Raw genomic sequence first — 21,096 nt, 5'->3', positions numbered from 1 at the left:
AGCAGGGAGCTGTTAACAGGACCAAAAGGCTGGTGCTGAGCTGGGTGCACAGACCACCACAGACATGGCAAAGAAGAGAAGCAAATGAGTAGTCACCTCTGAAATAAAAAGAGGGAGGAGCTTGAGAAGAACTGTGGACAGGCACACAACCAAAACTTCTGGTTCTGGCAGTCCACTCTTTGTCAGGCCCCTCAACACATACCCAGATACTGGAATAGCAAAGATGCAGCTTGGCTAGGATCAGAAAAGCAAGTTCCAGGGATGAGTTTTCTCAGGGAATCAGCTTGAGCAGAAGAGACATCAATGGGCTGGTCCAGTAACTCCAAATTTGACTCTTGCTCTTTGTGAAAAATGCAACTAAAGAAGGTGAAGACAGAACTTACACAAGCTCCTTAAATGGCAAGATGAAGACATAAAACCCTACTGGTGTTTACTGGCTCAGCTCTCTCAGACAAAGCTGGGGACTGAGCTCACTCCCACTTAAGATCTGAGAAAGTAGGATGAATTGTGACATCTGCCTCCAGACAGTACAGATCTCAGCAATCAAGTCTATAGAAGGCTAGATAAAAATATTGGCCACTGTGGGCCTTCAGCAACTCAGCTGCCTCTGGAAGTGACAGAAGAACCTCCAATAGTACAGTGACCCCAAGAAAGAGTGGCCTTCAGACCCAGGATGGAAATTGAACTTCCCACTCTCCTAAGGCTATAAGGATGGCATAGATGGGTTTAAGCAGGAAGAGAAACGTTATTGCATCTTTTCAAGGAAGCAGCAGGATGCAAGCAACAGGGGTCAAGTCCCTGCTGTTTTCTCGATGACAGAAACTGAAGCCATAGACACCAACTTTGGGCATGTGGAAAGTTTAAATGTCATAGAGACTATTGTGATATTCAGATACTGCCATATTCAATATCCAAAGAAAACAGGCATCAGGTCACAGAATATCAAACGCACGTCTTTATAAAAATCAAGATCACATTGACGTGAAATACAGGTTTGTCACTAAGGATTGAACAGTCAGAAAACCTGCCCTGAAGCAGTGGCCTCAACATTCATAAGAAAACAGAATGGGAAAAGCTACTATCAGTAAAGGTCTCTGCTTGTGGTATCAGATCCCACCTATCAGCACCTTAATGTAACAGGTCCATTTCAGCCCACCCCCACAGGGAGCCTCAACTGCATCAAAACACCACACACAGTATCTGTCTTTGCTCCTCACTGGGCAGGGGCAGAGACTATGACATAGCAAAGCCCCGGCCAGACAGCAGCATTTTTTGAGCTGCATTTAACTCTGTGCAGGAGAGGTTGAGACAAGGTAAACCCTTGTATGGGGGAGAACCTAGAGGCAGACACTCCCACCTCCACAGCCACACCAACAGCAGCTCCTGAGAGAGGCAAGCCTCTGAGGGCCTGTGCAGCCAGGAAGCAGCATGGTGGGGCTGGAAGGCCACAGGATGCCCACCTGAGGGCAACTGTCAAAGGAGAACACCACAACCTGCACCTGGTGTCAGTCTAATCCTGTTTAAACCTTGTTCCTTTGTTGCTCCTTGGAAGCCAGGAAGGTGGAGAAGATTAGCCTAGGAGCCCTTTCACACCCACCCTGAACAGGAAGGGGAGAATGGCTTGAACCTGGTGAGATGTTAGGGAAACCTTGAGGCAGCAGCAAAGCTAGTATGAAAGCCCTTAAAAAGACATTACAGCATTGCAAAAGAATGAAACAAGGAAAACATGACAATTCAATAAATATAAGCTTTTATTACAATAGAAAATAGTAAAACTCATGTTAAAATAGACTCTTGCTTTTGGACTGCTCAGAAAAAGCCTAAGCCTCTCTTATACCTGCTGGTGCCCATAAAGGTCCTGACCCCTAAGCAATGAGCAACACATTTCCGTGCTGAGAACCTCGAGGCTCCTTCCTCCCAGTGACAGTGAAAGACTACAGCAGCAGACTGAGACATGCCCCATCAGGCAGATAGGTAAGGGCTCTCTGTGGGGTTGTGTACAACATGCTTCATCCCCTTGTGCAATCAGGCTCCCATTTGAAGCAGGTAGCTTTAGAGAAACCATGGACAAGAAGGAGGGAGAGGGAAAAAAACCCATCAGCATATGATGACAGCTGTCCTGAGACAGCTAAGAAGGCAGCAAATGCATCTGCCAGAAATGGCACCTGACTGCCTTTGGGTGGCTTACACACTATTACAAGGAAGACTCTCCACCTTCTCCCTCTGTGGCCAGTCCAGTGCAAATAAATGACTGTGCAGCCTGAACCATCATGTGCTCCTGTACTCACCAGAAAGGGCCAGGGGCAAGAGAAGAGTGGAAAGCAGAGACCACAGAACAGCAAGGTCAGATGAGAGTGGGAGACACCTGTGCACCATTACAGGCACAGCAGCGCTTGACTCCAAGTCCTGCCTGCTCCAGCCACTAGGCTCACTCCAGTGCCTCATACACAGCCTTGCGGAGCTCAATGGAGAACATCTCCTCCCAGGGCCCACGGATCCACTCCACCAGCTCCTCCAGGAGCTCGGGGCACTCTGTGCGGATGTGCCAAGTGCTCTCCAGCTTCAGTACCTGGCAGGGAGGAAAGGGAAGGTGGATGAGCAGACTGGCCTGACAGGCACTGATCAGCCCTGAGCCACCACCCCCCAGCAGAGCTGCTAGCTCCTCCTAATTCCTCTGTGCCTCCTCCTCCCTCTCTGCGCCCAGCAGTTGAGTGTCCCCTGTGTGACTTTCCACTGTGCTCCCTGGGCTCTGTGGTACAAGGTCCTAGGTTAGGATGGGAGATGACAGCCCCAAGACACTCTTGCAGGAACAGGATCTGAGCACAGTCAGCCCCCAGCATCCCGACCCCATGAGCACCTCCAGTTACCTCATCGTAAAGCATCAGCTTGATGTCACATGGACAGAGGCGATAGGTTATGATATTGCTAATACTGGTGATTGGCTGCTTCTCCTTCAGCTGCATGTTGCTCCTTGGAGGCATTTCTGCCTTGTGGTCTTCATCCAAGGAGGGCTGCACCTGCCATTGGTGATTCTCCTCCAGCAGAAATAGCATGCTTTGGGTACTCAGCAGGGTCACAGGGAAAGCAGATGTCCCTAAAAGGATATGAGGGAATAAGAAAGGCTTTGCTGAGAGCCTGAGTCACCACAGAACCAGCTTTGCTCTCCATTCCTCCCCAAGGGAAATCCTTTACAGCAGCAGTAACTTGGGTGAACAACCTTATCCAGCTTCCTGACTGCAGAGGGGACCAGGGTACTGAAATGTCGCTGGGCTTGACCAGCTTATCCAAGCTTGTTGCAGGAGCATACATATGAAAGACCACTGCCCAACAAAGCTTGTCCAGCCCATGAGCTTAAGCGAGGCAGGAAAAGTCACTCAAGTCCTTTGACCTCTTAAACAACATTTTACTACTCCTTAGTTAAAATTTGGCAGCTGCAGCTCAAAGGCTGCCTTTTTTGGCCTGAATTCGTCTGGCTGCAGATATCTGATGGGTGAAACAGAGAGCACACATATAAAGTTTAATACCAAGCTGGGATGCGTCATAAGTATGACAGGAAGGAAAGTAGTTTTGATAAACTTTAGGGAACATAAATATAATCCAGCTCTTTTAGTGGATGCAAATTAAAAGCACTAGATCTTGGGAAAAAGTCAGATGTACAGTAATAGGGAAACATTAGCAAAACTGGCTAAGATCACAGGGGATCACAAGCGGATGCAGCAGTATGATGCTTTTCTCATCACATCTCACTCTTGGGAATTAGTAGGACTATCAGAAATGTTTAATTAATCCTGTCTACTTGGTAATGAGATCTCAGCTGGAACTGCGTCCAGTTTTGGGCACCATACTCTGAAAGAGGAAAAAACTGTAGACTAAGAAAAATGCACTGTAAGTTCTCCTTCCCACATACTATTTGTTCAGCTTGAGGATACCAATAAACGTACTTCCCACAGTTTCCTTCTGATCCTCACTCTCTCATACCTCCCCAATGGTCAGTGGTGAGCAGGAGTGCAAAAGCTGTAACAAACTGGTCACAATGTGATTAAGAGCTAGGTTGCTTTTTTCAGTGTCCCAAGCTGAGATGACACTGGAATTGTTCTCTGAAGACTCAAATCCCAAATTTAACACATTTGTTCCTCAGCAAGGCCTGGAACAGAACTTGAAGGGCTCCAGCAGGCTTCTCCTGTACTATCATCTCAGGTTCTGGACACCAACTTCTGTTTTCCCAAATGAAGGAGTCTTTCAGCAATTCACACAAACCAGCTGGCTTTATGCCTCCTCATCTTTCCCTCAGATCAGGGCAATGAGCCAGCCCTCAGATTATCTCTAGCTTCTCAAGCTGTCACCTAAACTGGTGTGCAAGACCAGCTGCTCCCTAGAGCCTAGACTTCCATGTAGGAAAGGACTGGGAGATTCACTGGATGTACACAAGTATGCTGCTGTCCTACACCAGAAAAGAGCCCTCACCCATGCCCCCACCCCATTTCACTGCTGGATGAAGAGCACAGCTCTTTTCCCTCGGACTGTACACTAAAATCCAGAGCATGTAAGCAGACAGCACAACATGTGGGACATCTGGCTACTGAGATCTCCTCTACCTTGGATCAGGTAGGCCAGCAGGTAGAAGAAACATGTGTCATCTGCAGAATCTGTGGTCTTGGAGTCCAGCAGAGGCCTGGGGGAGATACAATGGGCTGATAAGGAAGCACTCTGTTTCCAGTCTACGTTTGCTGTGAACTAGCTACTCTTCCCAGTCCTCTTGGGGAAGGGAAGAACCCTCTCTTCCAGATCATGCGAAGTTCTCCCTCTCCTGGTCCTCTGACTACCAGCTTGCCAGCCAGGAGCCAAATGCTTCATGCAAGTAAGAAGGCTGCTCTATGCCTCCCACTTTTCCTCCCTCAGTTATACCCTGCTCAGGCTCCCCCAGAAGAGCTGAAGTTGCCCTGCCTGACTCAGCCCATGACACCCCTTTGCCTTCTCACCCTCTGTGCAGCAGGCACTTGAGACAGCTGCCTTAAACCAGTAACACAGGCCTGGCTGCAACTCCAATAGTGCCTCCTTCTGTGCTACCCTGTTTCCACCACCACGCTGCTGGAGAAGCAGACATCCCTTTCCACCTGAAATCACAACTGCTCACAGGCTCTTACCATAGCCAGTGTTGGGGATTCATTTCCACAGTGGGGATTTCCTTCACCTTACTCCTGTGCTTAGCAGGCAGTTCTTGCATGAGATCTAAAGAGCGGGAGAAGGCAGGTATCTTTTATTGCAAACTCAAGGGCAGTACATAACAGCTCAAGACGCTTCTCTACTGTTCAGAGAAGTGTTGTGAGTTATGCTGCCAGTGAGATTCTCTCCCAGCTTTTTTTCTGAGCTGTCAGGAAGTTAATTTCCAACATATATCCAACAATAGCTGTCCTGATAGTTCCCCAAGAACGAATCTTTCAAATCCTCTCCCCCATCCCCCTACAGCTCTACTCTTACCTGTCAGGGTCTGCAGGAACTGGTCACAGCAGCTTTGGTTCCGTATCAGCAGATTGTAGGAAGTTTTTGGGTTCTCAAACTCCATTCGCAAGCTCTGGTGGCGGAGTCCCACTTCCAGATGAGAAATATCAGACAGGTAGTGAGAGTCATTCTTCTTCAGCCAGTCTGCAGGTTGTCCCCTAATCACAGAGCACAGCCCTCAGCTGCAGCAGGCTGCCCCATCTCCTCTCCCACATCAGACTGCAGCAGGGCGTTTGCCAGAGGAGCCTGTGCATGTCCCCACCCCTCCAGGGTTAGGGCAGCAAAGCAGCACAGTCTGGCACTTCCCAACACTCAGACTTGCTGCAGGGTCCTCACCTGATAGCTCCAGTGACTTCCAGCACATATATCTTGAGATCAGAGGCAACCAGGATTGAGAGGAACTCTCCTTGCCGGCCAAACTTCACCATGACCACCTAGAGCACACAGAGGGTGGGTCATAGCCTTGGCCTGCCCCTTGACAGCTCATCCACAGAAAGGCCACACTCAAAGACACTTCAGCTCCCTCCACACCCCACAGTCTCTGTAATGCCACCTCAGTGCAGAACTCACAGCATGGCAAGAGGGACAGATGAAGAGTTGTAGGAAGGTGCTGTGGAGCTTACCTTGAGGAAGCACTGGAACTCCTCAGCATTCTCCTCAAAAACTTCCATGTCCAGGTACAGCTTCAGGCGATGATCCACTGCCTGGAAGTCCCTTGTGTTCAGGGCACTGTTCACAGCTGAGGAGAACAAAGGGCAGCAGTGACACTCTGTCCACTGACCAGGGGCTGCCCAAGCATGCAGACACGCACCAGGGCAGCAGTGTCACCCCTCTGCACCCCTGCTTCCATTAAGTCTCTCCTTAAGACAAAGGGCCAAGCACAGGGCTGTACAGGCCACAGGTCCCCATGTGGAGATAAAAGAGGAGTTCATTGCTCCAACACTTGCTGTTTTTTCAGTTATACAAAGCTTTGGTCTAAGCCAGCTACAGACTGTGCTTGGCTATTTAGTCACAGAAGGACACTGCTTGCTGCTGGATTTGGCAGGAGGGCAATTCTTTATCACAAAGCCAGAAAGATATTTCTCATTTCAGCTGGTGTCAGCTCAGGTCAACTTTTTAACTCTGACTTTGATCGTGGCAAGGTTAAAGGGGCCTGAGGAAGACACCAATAAAACTGCTAAAGAGTATAATTAGGTTTGTCATGAAATTGTATAACCAAGTAATTTATGCAACAGCCACAGTACTGCCCGAGAGTTCACACTTCCCAGCAGAGCCTGTTCTCCGCCAGAAACACTACACTAATCAACTGCTCCTCAGCAGGAACTTTCCACAGGCTCAGTTTTAAATTGGGACCTTGCAATCTGACCCCAGAAAAAACACTGCTTTATTTCTCATACTTCAACTGTACAAGACTGAACACAGCGACTTTAAAACTGTGATTCTACACTGACCCCTCTTCTGAGGCACAGCAGTTTTGAAACACTGGGGGAGACCTCTACAGATCAACAAACCAGTAGGTTTGCAAATCAGAACTACACTCAGCTGCAGTAGAGTCACTTGCTGGGCTAGACCAGATAACCTCCACAGCTTCTTTCCAACTTGTTATTCTGTAAATCACAAGCTGATACCCTGGCAAAGGCAGTCTGCTACATTAGAAATCCAAGGTCCTTCAGAAAAATCTTTTATGGACCTCCTGTCTTGCATGATAGTCCTCACACAGCCAGCATGCAGTCTCTTGAACAGGTTTTGTCATCTGAAGCTCACAAAAAAAAAAAGGAAAGGAGGAAAGCACAAGCAGCTGTAGATCCACAAACCAGAGCCTTCTACTAGCATACCAGCCTCACACTGCACTTAAGCCAAAGAATAAATACAGAGAAATTGTGCATACTATTCTCCAAAGGTAATGCTCCAGCTGGCATCTCATGGATGCCACAGGAACCCAGTGTGTCCATAACTGAGCAATGCAGCTTCCAGAACAAGAGCCTATTACTCAGAGTCTAAGCAATAATAGGTATTAGGAGCTGACTCACTTTTCCTACCTTCACGCATGAGGATTTAACAGAGAGGGGAATGAAAATCTCTGTTCATAAGAACCATATGTTTATGGCTGCTCATACTTCATGTCCCCCTTCCCCATTAAACTGCAAGCACCAGTGATAAAACCAGCAACAAGCTGTCAACACCCCTAAACCCTGCACAGCTTCCTCATACTCACAAGGACTGAGATTCCATGTTTCCTCGGACTCAGAGTTCAAAGAGAGTGGAGAAGGAGTGGGCCCCTGAGAAACACTGTAATAGTAGCTTCCCATCAGGCTGCCCCCGTTGGTGTCTGTGTGGCTGAGGGACAAGTACTGGCTCTTCAGGCCCTGCTCTGGTCCCTGGGAGGTGGCATGAAGAGTGCCATCAGGCTCGGTGCTCAGCTCCGGGCTCCTGGCGCTGGTGCTGGTGTCTATCTCCGAGCTGTCCTCCCCACCGATGTAGAACTTCCCACTCTCGCTGGCCAGGACAGAAGTTTCCTCTGGGCCCTCCTGCTGGCTGCCTCCCTCCAGCACAGAGTCTGACAGGTCCTCACTGGTGCTGTCGGCACCGGGCGGCAGAGGTGTGCTGGAGCACTTCTCCAAAGGCAGAATTACCACATGGTCACTGGAACACCTGGGACAGGCTATGGGCTCACCAGCTGCTGCAGGACCTGGGAAAGATTTTGGCAGATATAAATGAAAGCCAGAATAGCTCTCCCCAGCAAGATTTTACTTCCCCCCGCCTTGTCTGCAAACCACGAACCCTCCCTTTTCAAGGTAGAGAATAGTTACAGCCTGACTTGAGCAGCTTGTTGAGCAACTTGTTCAGAAGCATATCCTACATACCTCCCCTCAAAAATCAACTAGAAACTTTGGATCAGTGCCACATGAAATAGTCCTGCTCAGGTTTAGGGTGCCCAGTGTGTGCTATGGTTGCAACTGAAACTGCATCAGGGCTTTAGCTCATGACTTTCCTCCACTTCACATCTGCAAGTGCTCCCATAACCTCTGAAGCCCGAGCTCATGAGCAGTCAATCTAATCTTCCATCTCCAGCATGCTGTGTCCATTCCCCAGCTGTCCTCATCCCTTCTGACCCTGATTCCTGTTGCTCCCTTCCCCCATACCAGAACAGACTCCCAGCTGGATCATGGACTCTCATACTCTGGCAGGGAGAAGAAAGTGTCCTGGGGTGGAGAAAAGTGCTGCAGCCAGGACAGCACTTCTGTGCTCCCTGCAGTACTTCAACCCCAGGATGCTTTGTCAAATGGCATCTTCTCAGCTTAGGCACTCCCCACTTAAAATATAAACTGAGCTTCGAAAAAAACAGCAATCAGAAGATGCTTACCAAGGACTAGCCATATCTCAGCTGAAATACCACATCTAGTTTTAAATAGCCAAAGAAAAATGTGGACAAATGGGAAAAAGTACAAAGATCTGCAAGAAACTGAATGTATGAGATAGGACTGACAAGTAAATTATCTAGAGAGTTGAGCTTATTTAGTCTAGAGGACAGAAAAGAGGAAAAGTTGCTGGGGGAGAACAATGGCCCTCAAGTACAAAGAAAGGAATAAATTGCTCCTCTAAAGTGGCAGCAAGACTAGGTTTAAGATTACAGACAGGGAGACTTAGATTAGGATCCTGGTTGTTTTTCCGATGTCTAACAGCCAATGTTTTACCTGAAATACTGATGCACGTTCCTTGGAAGCTTCCATTAGCAAAAGCTCTTTAGAAATATTAAAGTCTCTGTGGCAGAACTGACTACATGACCTTTAAGTCCTCTTCCAGATTTCAGTTCCCAGCATCCCTGTGTTCCCCCAGGCCACCCAAAACAGGAGTGCTGTTTGCTTAACCGTAAACCAGTGGCTTATTCCTGCTAGGAAACAAGGCAGGCTCTTCCCAGTCCAAGTAGGTCAAGTGAGAGTTCATCCCACAATAGGTTCTAAATTCCAGTACAACAAATGTATCTCCTATACATTCCATGCTGTGCACCAGAACTGCCACTCTGGAAGTCTGCTTAGGCATAATTACCAAACATCCTTCTCCTGGGCACCACAGCCTACCTTGATCTGAGGCAATTAGGGTCTCCAGGATTTTGGTGTCTCCAAGCTCTGAAGGATAGGAACCTTGATGCCAGGTGGCCAGGGACTGTGAAAACTCCTGCTTGCATTTCAGGCACTGGAGCTTCATGGAACCCTTCTCTTGGTCCTGATTTCGCCGATTCTCCTCAACAGCTGGGGACAACACTTCAAGGATACACTAAAAACAACAGCACAGGGAAAAGGATGCTATCAGGTAGCTATGATTGTCCTAATAAAATCAAGCTTCTGACACCAGCAAGTCTTTTCTCATGCTTCACTATAGCATTCCAGAGTGTAAGGGGTGCAAGAACATTTCCCAGCTGTGCAAGACATGCCAAAGGCATGGAGCTTCACTGCAGAAGACCAAGACAACTTGTTTTAGCAGCTCGGTGCCTGATAGCTACATAGTGACAGGCTCCCTCTGCAACTCTGATCTCAAAGGTCCCAACTATTTGTGTCTTGTCTCTAACAACTTGTTTAAATGTTCTTAAATGCTATCTTGAGAGAAATGATTGAATTAGAGACCAGAGTCCCTACAGCAGCAATGTGGACCCAGCACTGACATTCACTGTGCAGAGGAGCAAGCACAGGCCAGCACATCACTCAGCACCCACAAAACATTACATTGCACATGCACAAGTAATGATCCCTAGCTTGACTACAAACTTTTCATCCAAAGAGGGAGAAAACTGCAAGGCTCTCTCCTTGGGAGCACCATTTATGCCACAGGAGCTCCACTGCCCATGGCCATGCTCACAGAGCCCTCCATAGGTCATCCATGCAGAAGAAGAAATCCCAACAAGCCAGATATGGGCAGCAGGTGCTCATGTGCTGTGAGAACAGCAGCCCTAAGCTGGCTGGAAGAATTCAGTGTCTTGCAGTAACACTGCCCCTCCCCAAGCCTCCCTCACCTGCAGACACTGCTCTGGGCAGTCGTCAAGCACCACATATTTGCGCTTCTGCCGGTCCTTGCGAATGTAGCTGAAGTGCAACGTGAGGACAGGGAAAACTCGCTCCAGGTCCTGCAGGAGACAGAAAACACCCGTTCTAGGATGAGGAGAAGCTTTCACACACTACCTTTGCTTGCAAACAGCTGAAACGTGGCCATACAAGCACTTAGTTTAGTGTGTCCTAAGCATCCCTCCACAGCTGACAGCATTTGGGAGTCTGGTAAAATGGGCAAAAATAAATAAACAAATATAAAACTAGTAAGTACTGACAACACTTGCATTGAGTACTGGAGAAACTGCATGAGTGCTTGAAATTTACAACAGTAACTTTCATAGCCTAAAACAGAGCATTTCAAACAACACACCTTTTCATTAAGGTATTTCAGAAGAATATCAAGCCACAAACTTTCAAAAAGGCACAGAGGCAGGGTTTAAAAATGAGTTGGAGCTTTTACAGAAAACACAATTAGAGAAACCTGTGAACATGTATACATGTTGTATACAGACCGAATGTTAAAATCCTACCACAAGGAAAAAGAGATTTCTAAACTCCCTTGCTAAAGAACCACAAAAGCCAAATAGGACTGGTAATGCTAAAGTGTGCAGCTAGAGCAGATGGCAAACTGCCCACTGAGCTGCCAGGAGCTTTTTAAACATCACACTAGGCTTTGTGCTGCCCTAGAAACAATGCAATCCACAGAGAGTCCTCCAAGGCCAGGGTGATATCCCAGCGAGGAATGGATGGGAAGGAGATCTCCATTTAATTTAAGTTCCTCTTGAGAAGTCTCCCATTCCTCCACACTGGAACAAGTCCAGCCATTGTCTTTAAATTCCAGCTTTGGAATAGACTTGATGCTGGCTTCTGCTGCATTATTGCAGGTAGTCTAAGCAATACAGACGCCATTAGATACACATGCAATGGGTTGCAGAGATGCTCAATCAGGCTTTGCAGGAGCTAGGAAAAGAATCCTGCAGGATTCTTGACAGCAGCCCAAATCCAGAATGCTGCCATACACAGGGAGTAAGATGACAAAGGCTCACAGAGAACTCTAACTCACCATCCTCTTCCAGGTCAACTCAGAGGTCTCCACATTCTTTAGGCATTTCAGCTCCAGCTTGTGGAGGACTCTGGCAGCCTTCAATTCCACCTCAATCACATGCTTAGCTGTGACTCGCAGGAAGATCCAGTCTGGCTCTGGGTCCCCTTCACCTTCTATTTGGCTCACTAGCACTGGCTGGCACAGGTCCACTGCCAAATAAGACACACTACAGGTCAGTACATGCAGCAGGCCTTCAGTCCTGCTGGACCCAGGTCCTTAGCATTCCCACAATACAGGGCATCATGATACAGCTTCAGAGATAAATCACATTTGATTCGTCTATCTTGGTGTCATCCACGCCCTTAAACACAGCAGTGAAAGGACGTGTTTACCTTCTACCTTCTCCTCTTCCTCCTCTCCAAGCATTAGCTCATCTGCCTCCTCTTCTCCTCTCTGTTCTCCTTCCACAGGCTCATCCAGCTGTGCTTCAGGCTGTTCCTCCTTTGCAGTGCCATCCAGAGGAGGAGAGGATCCTTCCTGGGATACCTGGGGCTCTTCTTCCTCTGGCTCAGCGCTCTCACGCTGCGAGTCCCTCCCAGCAGGCCTGCCTGTGATCTCGCCCGCAGAGCGGCTGCGGGACATGACGGGTGCCTGCTCACGCTCCTCCCAGTGTCTCTGGTACTGCAGCCAGTCAGCACCAAAGCGATCTCTGAAGCTGGCCAAGCGCTTCATCTCCTTCTGATGCTCTAGGACCAGACCTGCACGGAGAGAACTTGGCAAGTATGAAAGCAGTCACCAGGCCAGAGCACTCCTCTTACTGCGGGCAGTTTAGCTGCTATGTTATTAAGGAAGATGACAAGGCTCACCAGCAGAGAGGGGTAATGCCTGGGGCTCGTGTTCTGTGTCACTTGGCTCCGAAATACTTGCTCTGCGCACTTTGACTTTTCCCTGGGAAAAAACAGGATAAAAGTAGTTGTGTGGAACTAGAACAACGAAAACAGCACTGATGAGAGGCTCTGCCCAGCTGAAGGGTTATAGAGACACACCACAAAATGCTTGTCAGGGTGTATGAAGATCCCTTCCTAACACACAGCACTAGAGGCTCACTAACCACACAGTCAGTACCAGACCACATCTCACTGCAGGAGGCTTTCACATCAAGGCATCCCCTTCACCCAACATGCCAGCTACATGGTTAAGAAGCTATGTCAATCCCAGACCTTGGTTTTCTTTCGAGGGACCCTGACGGCCACATTCTCTGATGGGGACTGGCTGTCGCTGAAGTCTGCAGCACAGGAGCTCTCCAGAGCGCTGCGGTCCAGTGCAGTCTTCTCTGAGGTAGAAGTGTGGATGGACTGGGACACACTTTGCACAAGTCTCGGAAGGTGCTAAAGCAAGAAGAAGAGAGTATTGCCAGCTGAGCGAAAAGGCAGGCAAGGTAACCAAGCCATAACTCAGGCTGACAGTTTTCCTGCTCCCCACCCCAGGCTTTCACCATCTGAGTCAAAGCACTGACAACAGGTCCCGCCTGGTTGATTGAATTGTTTATCACAATCACTCTGATTTAACTCAGTCTCTGCCTTCCTTAAAAACAACAGATGGGAAACTGGTAACTATTTTGCTGACATGTAGTTCAAGTGTCAAGTACCATACAGTACCTGAAGAGGAAACAGGCAAGGCTCCAAGTCCTTGGCAAGGACTTGTCCAAGGTAAGACTACGTAAGTCAGAATAAATTACACTGGCCAGTTCCAACAATTATTAGGAATCAGCGTGAACTGACACAACGATCTGTGTCAAAGTCAACGTAGCCCATAAAGATTTATTAGGACACAAGACAACGCAAAAACCTGTCAGAGTTCCCAGTCCCACAGCCAGTAAGATCAGTTTTGAACAATTATACTTACCATTAGGTCTGAGGAAGAGAGTGGCTCCCCGTCCAAGAAGAACTGTAATTAGAGACCCATTTGCAGTCAAATTCCATTTGGCTGGCACATACTCAGGACAACTTCTGCTGACTCCTACTCCCCTTCACGCCACCCTAGGGTTGGGATCCCTGGCAAAAAAACTGCAAAGAAACAACCCTGTTCCTGCCTATCCACCACTCCTTTAGTTGTAGCTACCTGACCTAAGAGCATATAAGGCCAGAAGGGACCATTGTGGTTTTCCTGTTTACAGACTTTGTAACTTCCAGAAACGTATCCAAGACAGTTCACGGAAGAGGTACAATAGATTATCCTACAACAACTCGAATTGTTTTGAAAGGTACTCACTTTCACCTCAAAGCCTGTATCCTAGTTCTAGCCTTATTCCACATAGCTTCCAGTAACTTGAGCTCATTGAAAGCTTTTTCCAAGATGCAGTTTGAAGACCATGAATCCAGCCATTTGCCACTAATATGCAGGGCAAACCAGCTCTGGAACACCTTTGACCTTTAGCAAGTACGTTTATTTTTCTAAATTGCCAGAACACTGGCTTTGCTGGCTTCTTTATTTGAAATCAGATTACCAAGAACTGACCTAAGCACTGGAGTGTAAGGGAACAGTGATGACACCTGGCTGAGAGCAGAGTGAAGGACACCAAGAGGTGGCCATGGCTGCCAAAGTAGTAGATACTTAGGTAAGGTGGGCCAAGACTGTGAGTTCCTTCTTTGCACAGTCCAGCTACCTCATTACTTCCTAGCAGGAACAGAGTAAAGTTCCATCAGTGAGCAAAACTGAAGAAGTAGACAGTGAAGATATATTAAAATCTGAGGTGTTGCAAATCTGAGATCAGTATTCAACTCTGTGCTGGCCAGCACATCACATAATAATTTAAGGTTAAACTACTCTACTGCAGGTAAAACAAAAACAAACAAAAAAGAAGCAACCACAAAAGAATGCCCAGTGTTACACAGCTGGAATAAATCTGCAGGTTTCTTTTCCCTCATTTGCCCCTGAGTGTTAGAACACCCTATGCCTTCAACAGCAGGGGCAGAAGGCAGGTGGCTAATACTCACATTGGAGAAGGCTGCCCTGGGGGACACATGGACAAGGGCTGCAGATCGGTGATTTTGATGGAACCATATTGGGTTTCCCTCCAAATGCAGCTGGGTGAAGGAAACAGACAAGTTGTTACTAGAAGCAGTATTCTCTACCCCAGTCTATCCTGCCTGCAGGCTCCAGTCTTTCTCTCTGCTTCAGGAAATATCCTTGCAGTGGAACAGTTATAAGCCAGGAGAGGACTAGGATTTTACAATGCTTCCTGAAGTTAGTTCAGCAAATAGAGAAGGAGATTAAAGTACCTCCCACTCATGACTAAATCATTAGGAGCTTTTTCAGTACTGACTCTGAGAAGTGCTGAAAGAACAGTCCTTTGGAGGCCCAGAGAAGCTTTAGATGCCCCATCCCTGGCAGCTTTGAGCAACCTGTTCTAGTGGGAGGTATGTTCCTTCCCAAGGCAAGAGGGTTGGAATTGTATCTTTAAGGTTCCTATCAACTGAAAGCACTCTCTGATTCTATGATCTTCTTTCACATGCACTATAGTGACTGCCATGTTCCTTCACACTTCTTTGCACACAGAAATCCACAATAGGATTATGGGAGGGTCTTTACTGAACTTGACAGTGTTAAAATCAGAAAAGATGAGCAAGGAAGTGGGGATGAATATATGAAAAAAGGTTAGCTTGAGGAAAGGTCATAAAAATGAAGGCTGAAATACAGACATCTGTCTAAAGGTTCCCCCATCAGTTTCCTGCAATAAAATTAAATGGTCAAGAGTTGAACTTATCTGTCAAAACTCTCTGGTTACCACAAAGTCTCCATCTTGCACACCCTGACCATGAAATTCCTAATCTACCAACCCATTAGGCTTTATGCTTACTTTTTTTAAATAGTGCAGAGTGGACAATGGTGCCAGTTTGGCATGTTCCAGCAGCAGGTTATAGGCCACATCCAGGTGCTGCAGATTCACAAGCTGTTCCACCCCTGTGAACAAAGCAAGAAGCCATCAGTATGCTAGAAGACATAACTTAGGAATCTCCCCCAAAACTGAACCCTAGTAAAAATAGCTGTGCCAAAGATTTCAAGTTCTGTTCATTCTCAAGGACGACACAAAAGTTTCAAACTCAGAAATGCTTCTCCCTTGTGGGCTCACCATTAATGCTGTCAAGCTCATTGTTGCGCAGGATCAGAGTCACCAGCTTGGATCGGCTGAAGATGCCAAGGTTTGGCACCTTGGACAGGAAGTTGTATGCCAGATTGAGGTATTCTAGCTCTGTAAGGGTCTGTTCAGAGAGAAGAGCAGCACTGGATCAGTTGGGACCTTACCTCAAAGCCTGGCCCTGAACTCAAGACAGGGCACTAGCCTCTACCATTTTTTTCATCCCAACAAGGTCAACCAACAAGTGAGTTTCTTAAGACTGTTTCTGCAGGAAGAGTTTGATGTTCACATCAGGAGTGGTTTGTTTAGGGGCTCTCAGCATCATCTAACTGCTTTACAGAACTTGCCAGGAGCACCTTTCTCTTTCCTCACCAATTCCGATGGAGCACAGAAAAGGACTGGACATCTTACCTCAGCAGAAGGAGTGAGCTACCTAAAGAAACCCTTTCTTACCTTTGTAAAGGTAATGGGGAGTGATACCTTGTGAGACCCGCCAACTCTGCAAGAAGCTGTTTCACAGTTTTGCTTCAAAGAAGCAGATCTAGCCCAGCAAAGCATGGATTTCATTGCCACTCCCCAGAAACACACGTGCCATTGTGATGGACTACCCCTTTTCTAGAGTAACTGACTGCTTTCTGAGAGCAAGAAGTAAACACTACTGACAGTTTGAACAAACTGAACAGTAAGCTGCTACAGCCCCATGCCTGGCTATGTAATTCTCATCTGCTGCACAGATTACAGCAAGTCTTGGCCACAGCAGAGTGCCCACCCTGTGAGGGGCTGTACACAGGTACCCTGTGTGTATCAGTGCATTTACCACACGGCCATGCTGGACTGCCAAGTGACAACCAGAGCTAGCTCTCTGACTTAGAGGTGAGGAACACTGCCTCTCTGCCTCGGTGGCACTCAGAGTGCACATACAGGACAACAGTTTTCAGGCTGCAAGCACTAGCTCTAAGCCATACCACATCTGAGATTTCTTTTATTATATCTCACCTAGTAGGAACGTGATGTCAATGATTACAGAATTTTACCAATATCCTCTACACAGGAGGAAACTCTGCTGGTCAGTCCAAAATACTCACCGTTAAATAGTGTTCACAATCCTGGATCTTGTTGTGACTCAAATCCAAGACCCTCAGAGCATTCAATAATTGCTGAGGGACAAAAAGATACGAGATCAGATCCTACAACTGTCTCTGTTACAGCATGAAAAGCTTCTCCTGCTGGGAGAGGCCAGCAAAATTAACACTGCCCATTTCTTCCCAGCCAGACCTAGCAGCATCCATCACAGAGGGTCTGGCTCTTGGCTGTGATCACCTCCTCTCTTCTCCTCAGCCATGCAGGAAGGATGCCCCACTCACCAGTGAGTCATCCAAGGCAGTGATTGAGTTATAGCTGAAGTTCACAGTCTGCAGTTCCAACCATGGGAGAGCACAGCTCAGATCTCCACCACAGGCTGAAATTATTTCCTAGGAAGAAGAGAGGAGCCATTCCTTGGTGTAGTAAAAGCAGATGAACACAGGAGAACAGCCTGTACCTCTAGAAGGTGGCCTATATACTGTGCTTTACAGACCTTGTCTTGCTTAGAGAGGCCAGTGACTTTTATGTCTCTAATTCAAGTATTTGGAGGTGGTGGGAATCCCATGGCCAGATATTTAGAAAGAAGGGGAGATGCATTTGTTTCTTACACTATTATTGCCAAGTGGCAATAGTTAACCTAATCTGTTAGATTTCTTAGGCTCAGAACACTGAGCACAAAGATTCATTTGATCTAACAAAAATGATTTTCAGACCTCCCTCAAACAAAAGCAAGATACACACTTGTATCCTGACAGATAAAAAAAGCTCTCAAAGCACTCCCTGCCATCAGCCCCTGCTCTCCAGCAGGTGTCTGCTTCTGAGAGAAGCCCATGCTGCTCAGTTCTCCATGGCTGGAGCTTGCCTTCATGTCTCAGAAATGTGCTGGGCAGCAGCACAGGTAAGACACTGGGGCACAGCATTTCCTCTGACAATAAGCTCTAAAAAGGTTGCTGAGGTACAATGAAATAAACCTTGACCAGCTGCAGGCCTTGAATGTGGAAACAGAGAGATACACAGAGTTGTCAGACCTAGCTGACACAAATGTTGTCTAGAGCCAGAAATTCTCAAGAAGCTAAAGAGAAGAGCACATGTGCTTGCAAGCAGGGAATCCTTCAACATTGCTTGAGACAGGAGTAGGACCCCAGAACAGGGAAGGAAGATGAAGCCATACACAACATGAATGAATAAAAAGAGCTAACACTGTCTCTTACATCTTCCCTGTGTGACGAGCTGTGGGATCAAGACAGCCTTTCTCTTGCAATTTACCCCATGAGATGTGTAGAGACACTCACCTCCAGTGTACTAATAGACTTGCAACATGTTAGAGATTCCAGCTGAGAATAGACAAATCGCAGTCCCCGGAGGCAGTGTGGAGGCACAGACCTCAACTGCAGCAGTGAGGAGAAAGTGAGAACAACATATATTAAATTATTACAGTGGAGGAGCAGATCCAAGTTTTACTCCAAGCAAGTATTGCAGGAATTTAGTCTTAGCCTTCTAGGGAAGCCACAAAAGCCTACCCAGTTTTTAGGAGTGGAGTTATTCTGTAACCACAAAACTAGTCAAGAAAACCCAAACAGCGAGACTCAAACCCACTCTTGCCATCTATACTTACTTCCAGATGCCGGAGGGACTTGAAAGGGAAGATTTTCACAGCAGATTGCAAAACACAGTTTGGAACATGAACGAGCTAGAGAAATGAGAAAAGAAGTCTCATGTCAAGCTTGATTTGTGCTGCATTACCACCTTCCTGATGCACCAACTGCAGCACCTTGAATAGGCTGTCCCTCCAGCTCGGGTGACCCCTTAAAAGCTCTTTCCCAGCACTGGTAGTGGCACTGTCTCCCTGGATCCATAGTACAATAGAGGTTACAGAGAATAGCATGTTAGCAAGTGTGGTCTGCCAGCCCACAGAGCTCCTCATTTCCCCTGCCCACATGGCTTCACCACTTTCAGCACCACTGGGAGGTCTGACAGCTGCATTCCTCATCAGCCACAACTAGCAAATCTACTAATGACAAAACTAACTGCTGGAGGTATGTTTATCAAGCAACTGAGTGGAACTAGCACGCTGGTGGGAGGTGTGCATGTGCGTTTCACCACAAGAGGCCAAATAAGGCAAATCACAAGCACATACAAAGGAAAACAGAGTTGGTCTACAAAGCACTGCTAGTGTTAGACTGAAGTGCCTGCAAACCTCCTCTTTGCATTCTGTAGTACAGTCACAGGCTCTTTCAGCACAGTTAGGCTGTGTTCATGTACCATAAAGCAGCTTATTGAAACCACCTTCTTATGCTGTCTGTGGACAGTGCATAAACAGTATCTGTGGCTGCTATTGGAAGTGAGTAATGAAGTAGTTATCACTTCCACTGCAGACAGCAAAGTACAGCCAGAAAGACCATCTCTGCCAGTTACATATATATTCACGCAGAAGTGACTCATCAGGTGCAGAACAGACATCCCAAGACCTCATCACCACTACTGCTTCCACAGCTACAGCCCTGCCAGGAATGAATCACTGCCCACTGCCTGCCAGCACTAATGCTGCACGTTGAACAAGGGCATTTGTAAGGGGAGCTTTCACTGGCAAGGTCTAATGATCAGTTCTAGCAAAGTTTATTTCAGATGCCATTCTTCCTGTGTGTCTTGATCATCTCCTCTCCCTCCACTGTTTTAAAAATCTGCCAGAGTGATATAAATTATTAGCTTCTCCAAGTAAACCAGTCACCAGACATTAATGGGCAGCTTTCCCTTCTTTATAGGCTTGTTGCAGAGAGAGCACATTTTCTAGTGAACGGGAGCACTCATCACCACATCTTCCTGATTGCACTGCTCCTCCCTGCCTCCTCCTGCCCAGAGACCCATGCTTCTCTACAGACTCTGGGCCCCACTCCCATCTCCCCAGTCACTACACTGTTACAAAATCCTCCCAATAACTTTCTGATACCACTCCACTCTCACAGGGAAAACAGGTTTTTAAAGACATAACAGATTTTAGTGCTCAGCTGCAACACCTTTTGGAACCCAAAACAGCTGCTAATGCCTCTTCCCATTTCAGGCTCCTTTCACCTCTACTACCCCCCAGCATGCCCCAGTGCCGAGCAGAATCACATGCAGCATCGTAGCACATACAACCTTCCAAAAACCTTTCTGAAGAATTCATTGATCTGTAGTTTTATCTTTATTACAGCCTATTTACTACAGCCTTTATTATTAAAATTAATGAGGATAGGTTACTAGAAATACCCTGTGCTGTGAAAGCAATGAACCAGAACCACTGCCCAGGCTGCTGAAGCGAGCAGCAGCCTCAGAGTGTGTACAACATCTGACGCCTCTGCTCAAATTCCCCGGCTCTGCTGCCTTGGGCACATCAATCCTCACTCCGGGAGCCACATATTGCCTGAATTGCTCAAGCACTTCAGGAAATAATCATTTGCCCAACAACGATAACACCTTAGCAAGGTCAGAACACAATGAACTCGCGCTGGCCCTGTTTTTAACTCAGAGAAACCTTCCGCTAAGTTGCATGGCCGATCCTAGGTAAGCAGCCATAGACTATGGTGCTGAGTGAGGACTCCACGCCAGAGCCCTGTGAGAGCCATCTGACCGTGGAGCCTGCGGGTCGGACGGGAGCAATGGGCACCAGAGGAGGCTGCTCTGAAGCCATGCCTGCCACCTCCCCTGGCCCGCCCCGCAGCACCCCCGCTATGCACGGACCTTCAAAGAGTGAGTCTTCTGCAGGACGTCGAAGAGGAACTGCGCCTGCAGGATGGCGGCCGTCTCGGCGGGGTGCGAGGGCAGTGCCACGAAGCCCCGGTTCTGGTTGCGGGAGCCCAGGTGCTGCTCGAAGACCTGCGTGAGGTGCTGCAGGGTGGAGGTGAGCAGCGTCAGCGTGCTGGAACCGTCCAGGACGAGGTCCCCTGCAGGAAAGAGGAAGGACGGGCCTGGCCGTGAGTGTCCACACGCCGGGGGCACCGACCCGACCCGGCCCGGGGAGGCCCGCGGCGGCCGCCACTCACCGGCGTCCTGCAGCAGCCGCGCCAGGCCGCGCACCAGCGTCTCCGCCGCCGCCATCTGCAGCGGGGAGGCCGAGGCGACCCCGGCCCCGTTCGGCACGGCCCGGCCCGGCCGGTCCCGCCGCCGCCGCGCCGCTCTTCCGCGTTACCGCCGAGACGCGCCCTTCCGCCGCACCAGCGAGGCGGCCGCCGCTCACATCCGGTTGCCATGGAGCCCGCCCCAGCGTCCCCCTCCCGCTCGGCGGGGCCCGCGCCCCCCGGCCCCCGCCCCGC

General features: G+C 48.2%; 1 protein-coding gene across 2 annotated transcripts; it reads right to left on the bottom strand.

Moving 5' to 3' along the window:
• Nucleotides 1-1,733: 1,733 nt before the first annotated feature.
• On the bottom strand, nt 1,734-20,986 carry STK11IP (serine/threonine kinase 11 interacting protein). 2 transcript variants are annotated; one of them, XM_063400676.1, is made up of 24 exons: nt 20,827-20,986; nt 20,525-20,727; nt 18,423-18,497; nt 18,100-18,195; nt 17,089-17,196; nt 16,810-16,881; nt 15,719-15,848; nt 15,446-15,549; nt 14,583-14,672; nt 13,492-13,533; nt 12,807-12,974; nt 12,453-12,534; nt 11,979-12,344; nt 11,605-11,795; nt 10,508-10,618; nt 9,579-9,774; nt 7,715-8,188; nt 6,123-6,238; nt 5,836-5,933; nt 5,479-5,657; nt 5,145-5,229; nt 4,596-4,672; nt 2,868-3,094; nt 1,734-2,569 (listed from the first exon to the last, which is right to left on the bottom strand). In XM_063400676.1, exons 1-24 carry the CDS (start codon nt 20,879-20,881, stop codon nt 2,429-2,431), a joined length of 3,486 nt encoding a protein of 1,161 aa, XP_063256746.1. In that variant the 5' UTR covers nt 20,882-20,986; the 3' UTR covers nt 1,734-2,428. The 2 variants fall into 2 exon arrangements, 1 of the variants encoding a protein (XP_063256746.1); XR_010080806.1 differs by lacking the exons at nt 1,734-2,569; nt 2,868-3,094; nt 4,596-4,672 and having other exon boundaries at nt 5,479-5,589.
• Nucleotides 20,987-21,096: the final 110 nt, after the last annotated feature.

The sequence above is a fragment of the Prinia subflava genome, chromosome 6 (genome assembly GCF_021018805.1).
Source record: "Prinia subflava isolate CZ2003 ecotype Zambia chromosome 6, Cam_Psub_1.2, whole genome shotgun sequence".
NCBI lineage: Eukaryota > Metazoa > Chordata > Aves > Passeriformes > Cisticolidae > Prinia > Prinia subflava.
The sequence above is the reverse complement of the archived record's forward strand: the minus strand, read 5'-3'. Positions and strand labels throughout refer to the sequence as shown.

What these genes read in the sequence shown, in the direction of transcription:
- STK11IP (XM_063400676.1), bottom strand. Translation starts at nt 20,881, where the DNA reads ATGGCGGCGGCGGAGACGCTGGTGCGCGGCCTGGCGCGGCTGCTGCAG. An exon ending in TGAGCTTGACAGCATTAATG is followed by an intron (nt 15,550 to 15,718) that starts GTGAGCCCACAA and finishes CTTTGTTCACAG; the next exon opens with GGGTGGAACAGCTTGTGAAT. An exon ending in AGTTCCAGTGCTTCCTCAAG is followed by an intron (nt 5,934 to 6,122) that starts GTAAGCTCCACA and finishes TGTGTGCTCTAG; the next exon opens with GTGGTCATGGTGAAGTTTGG.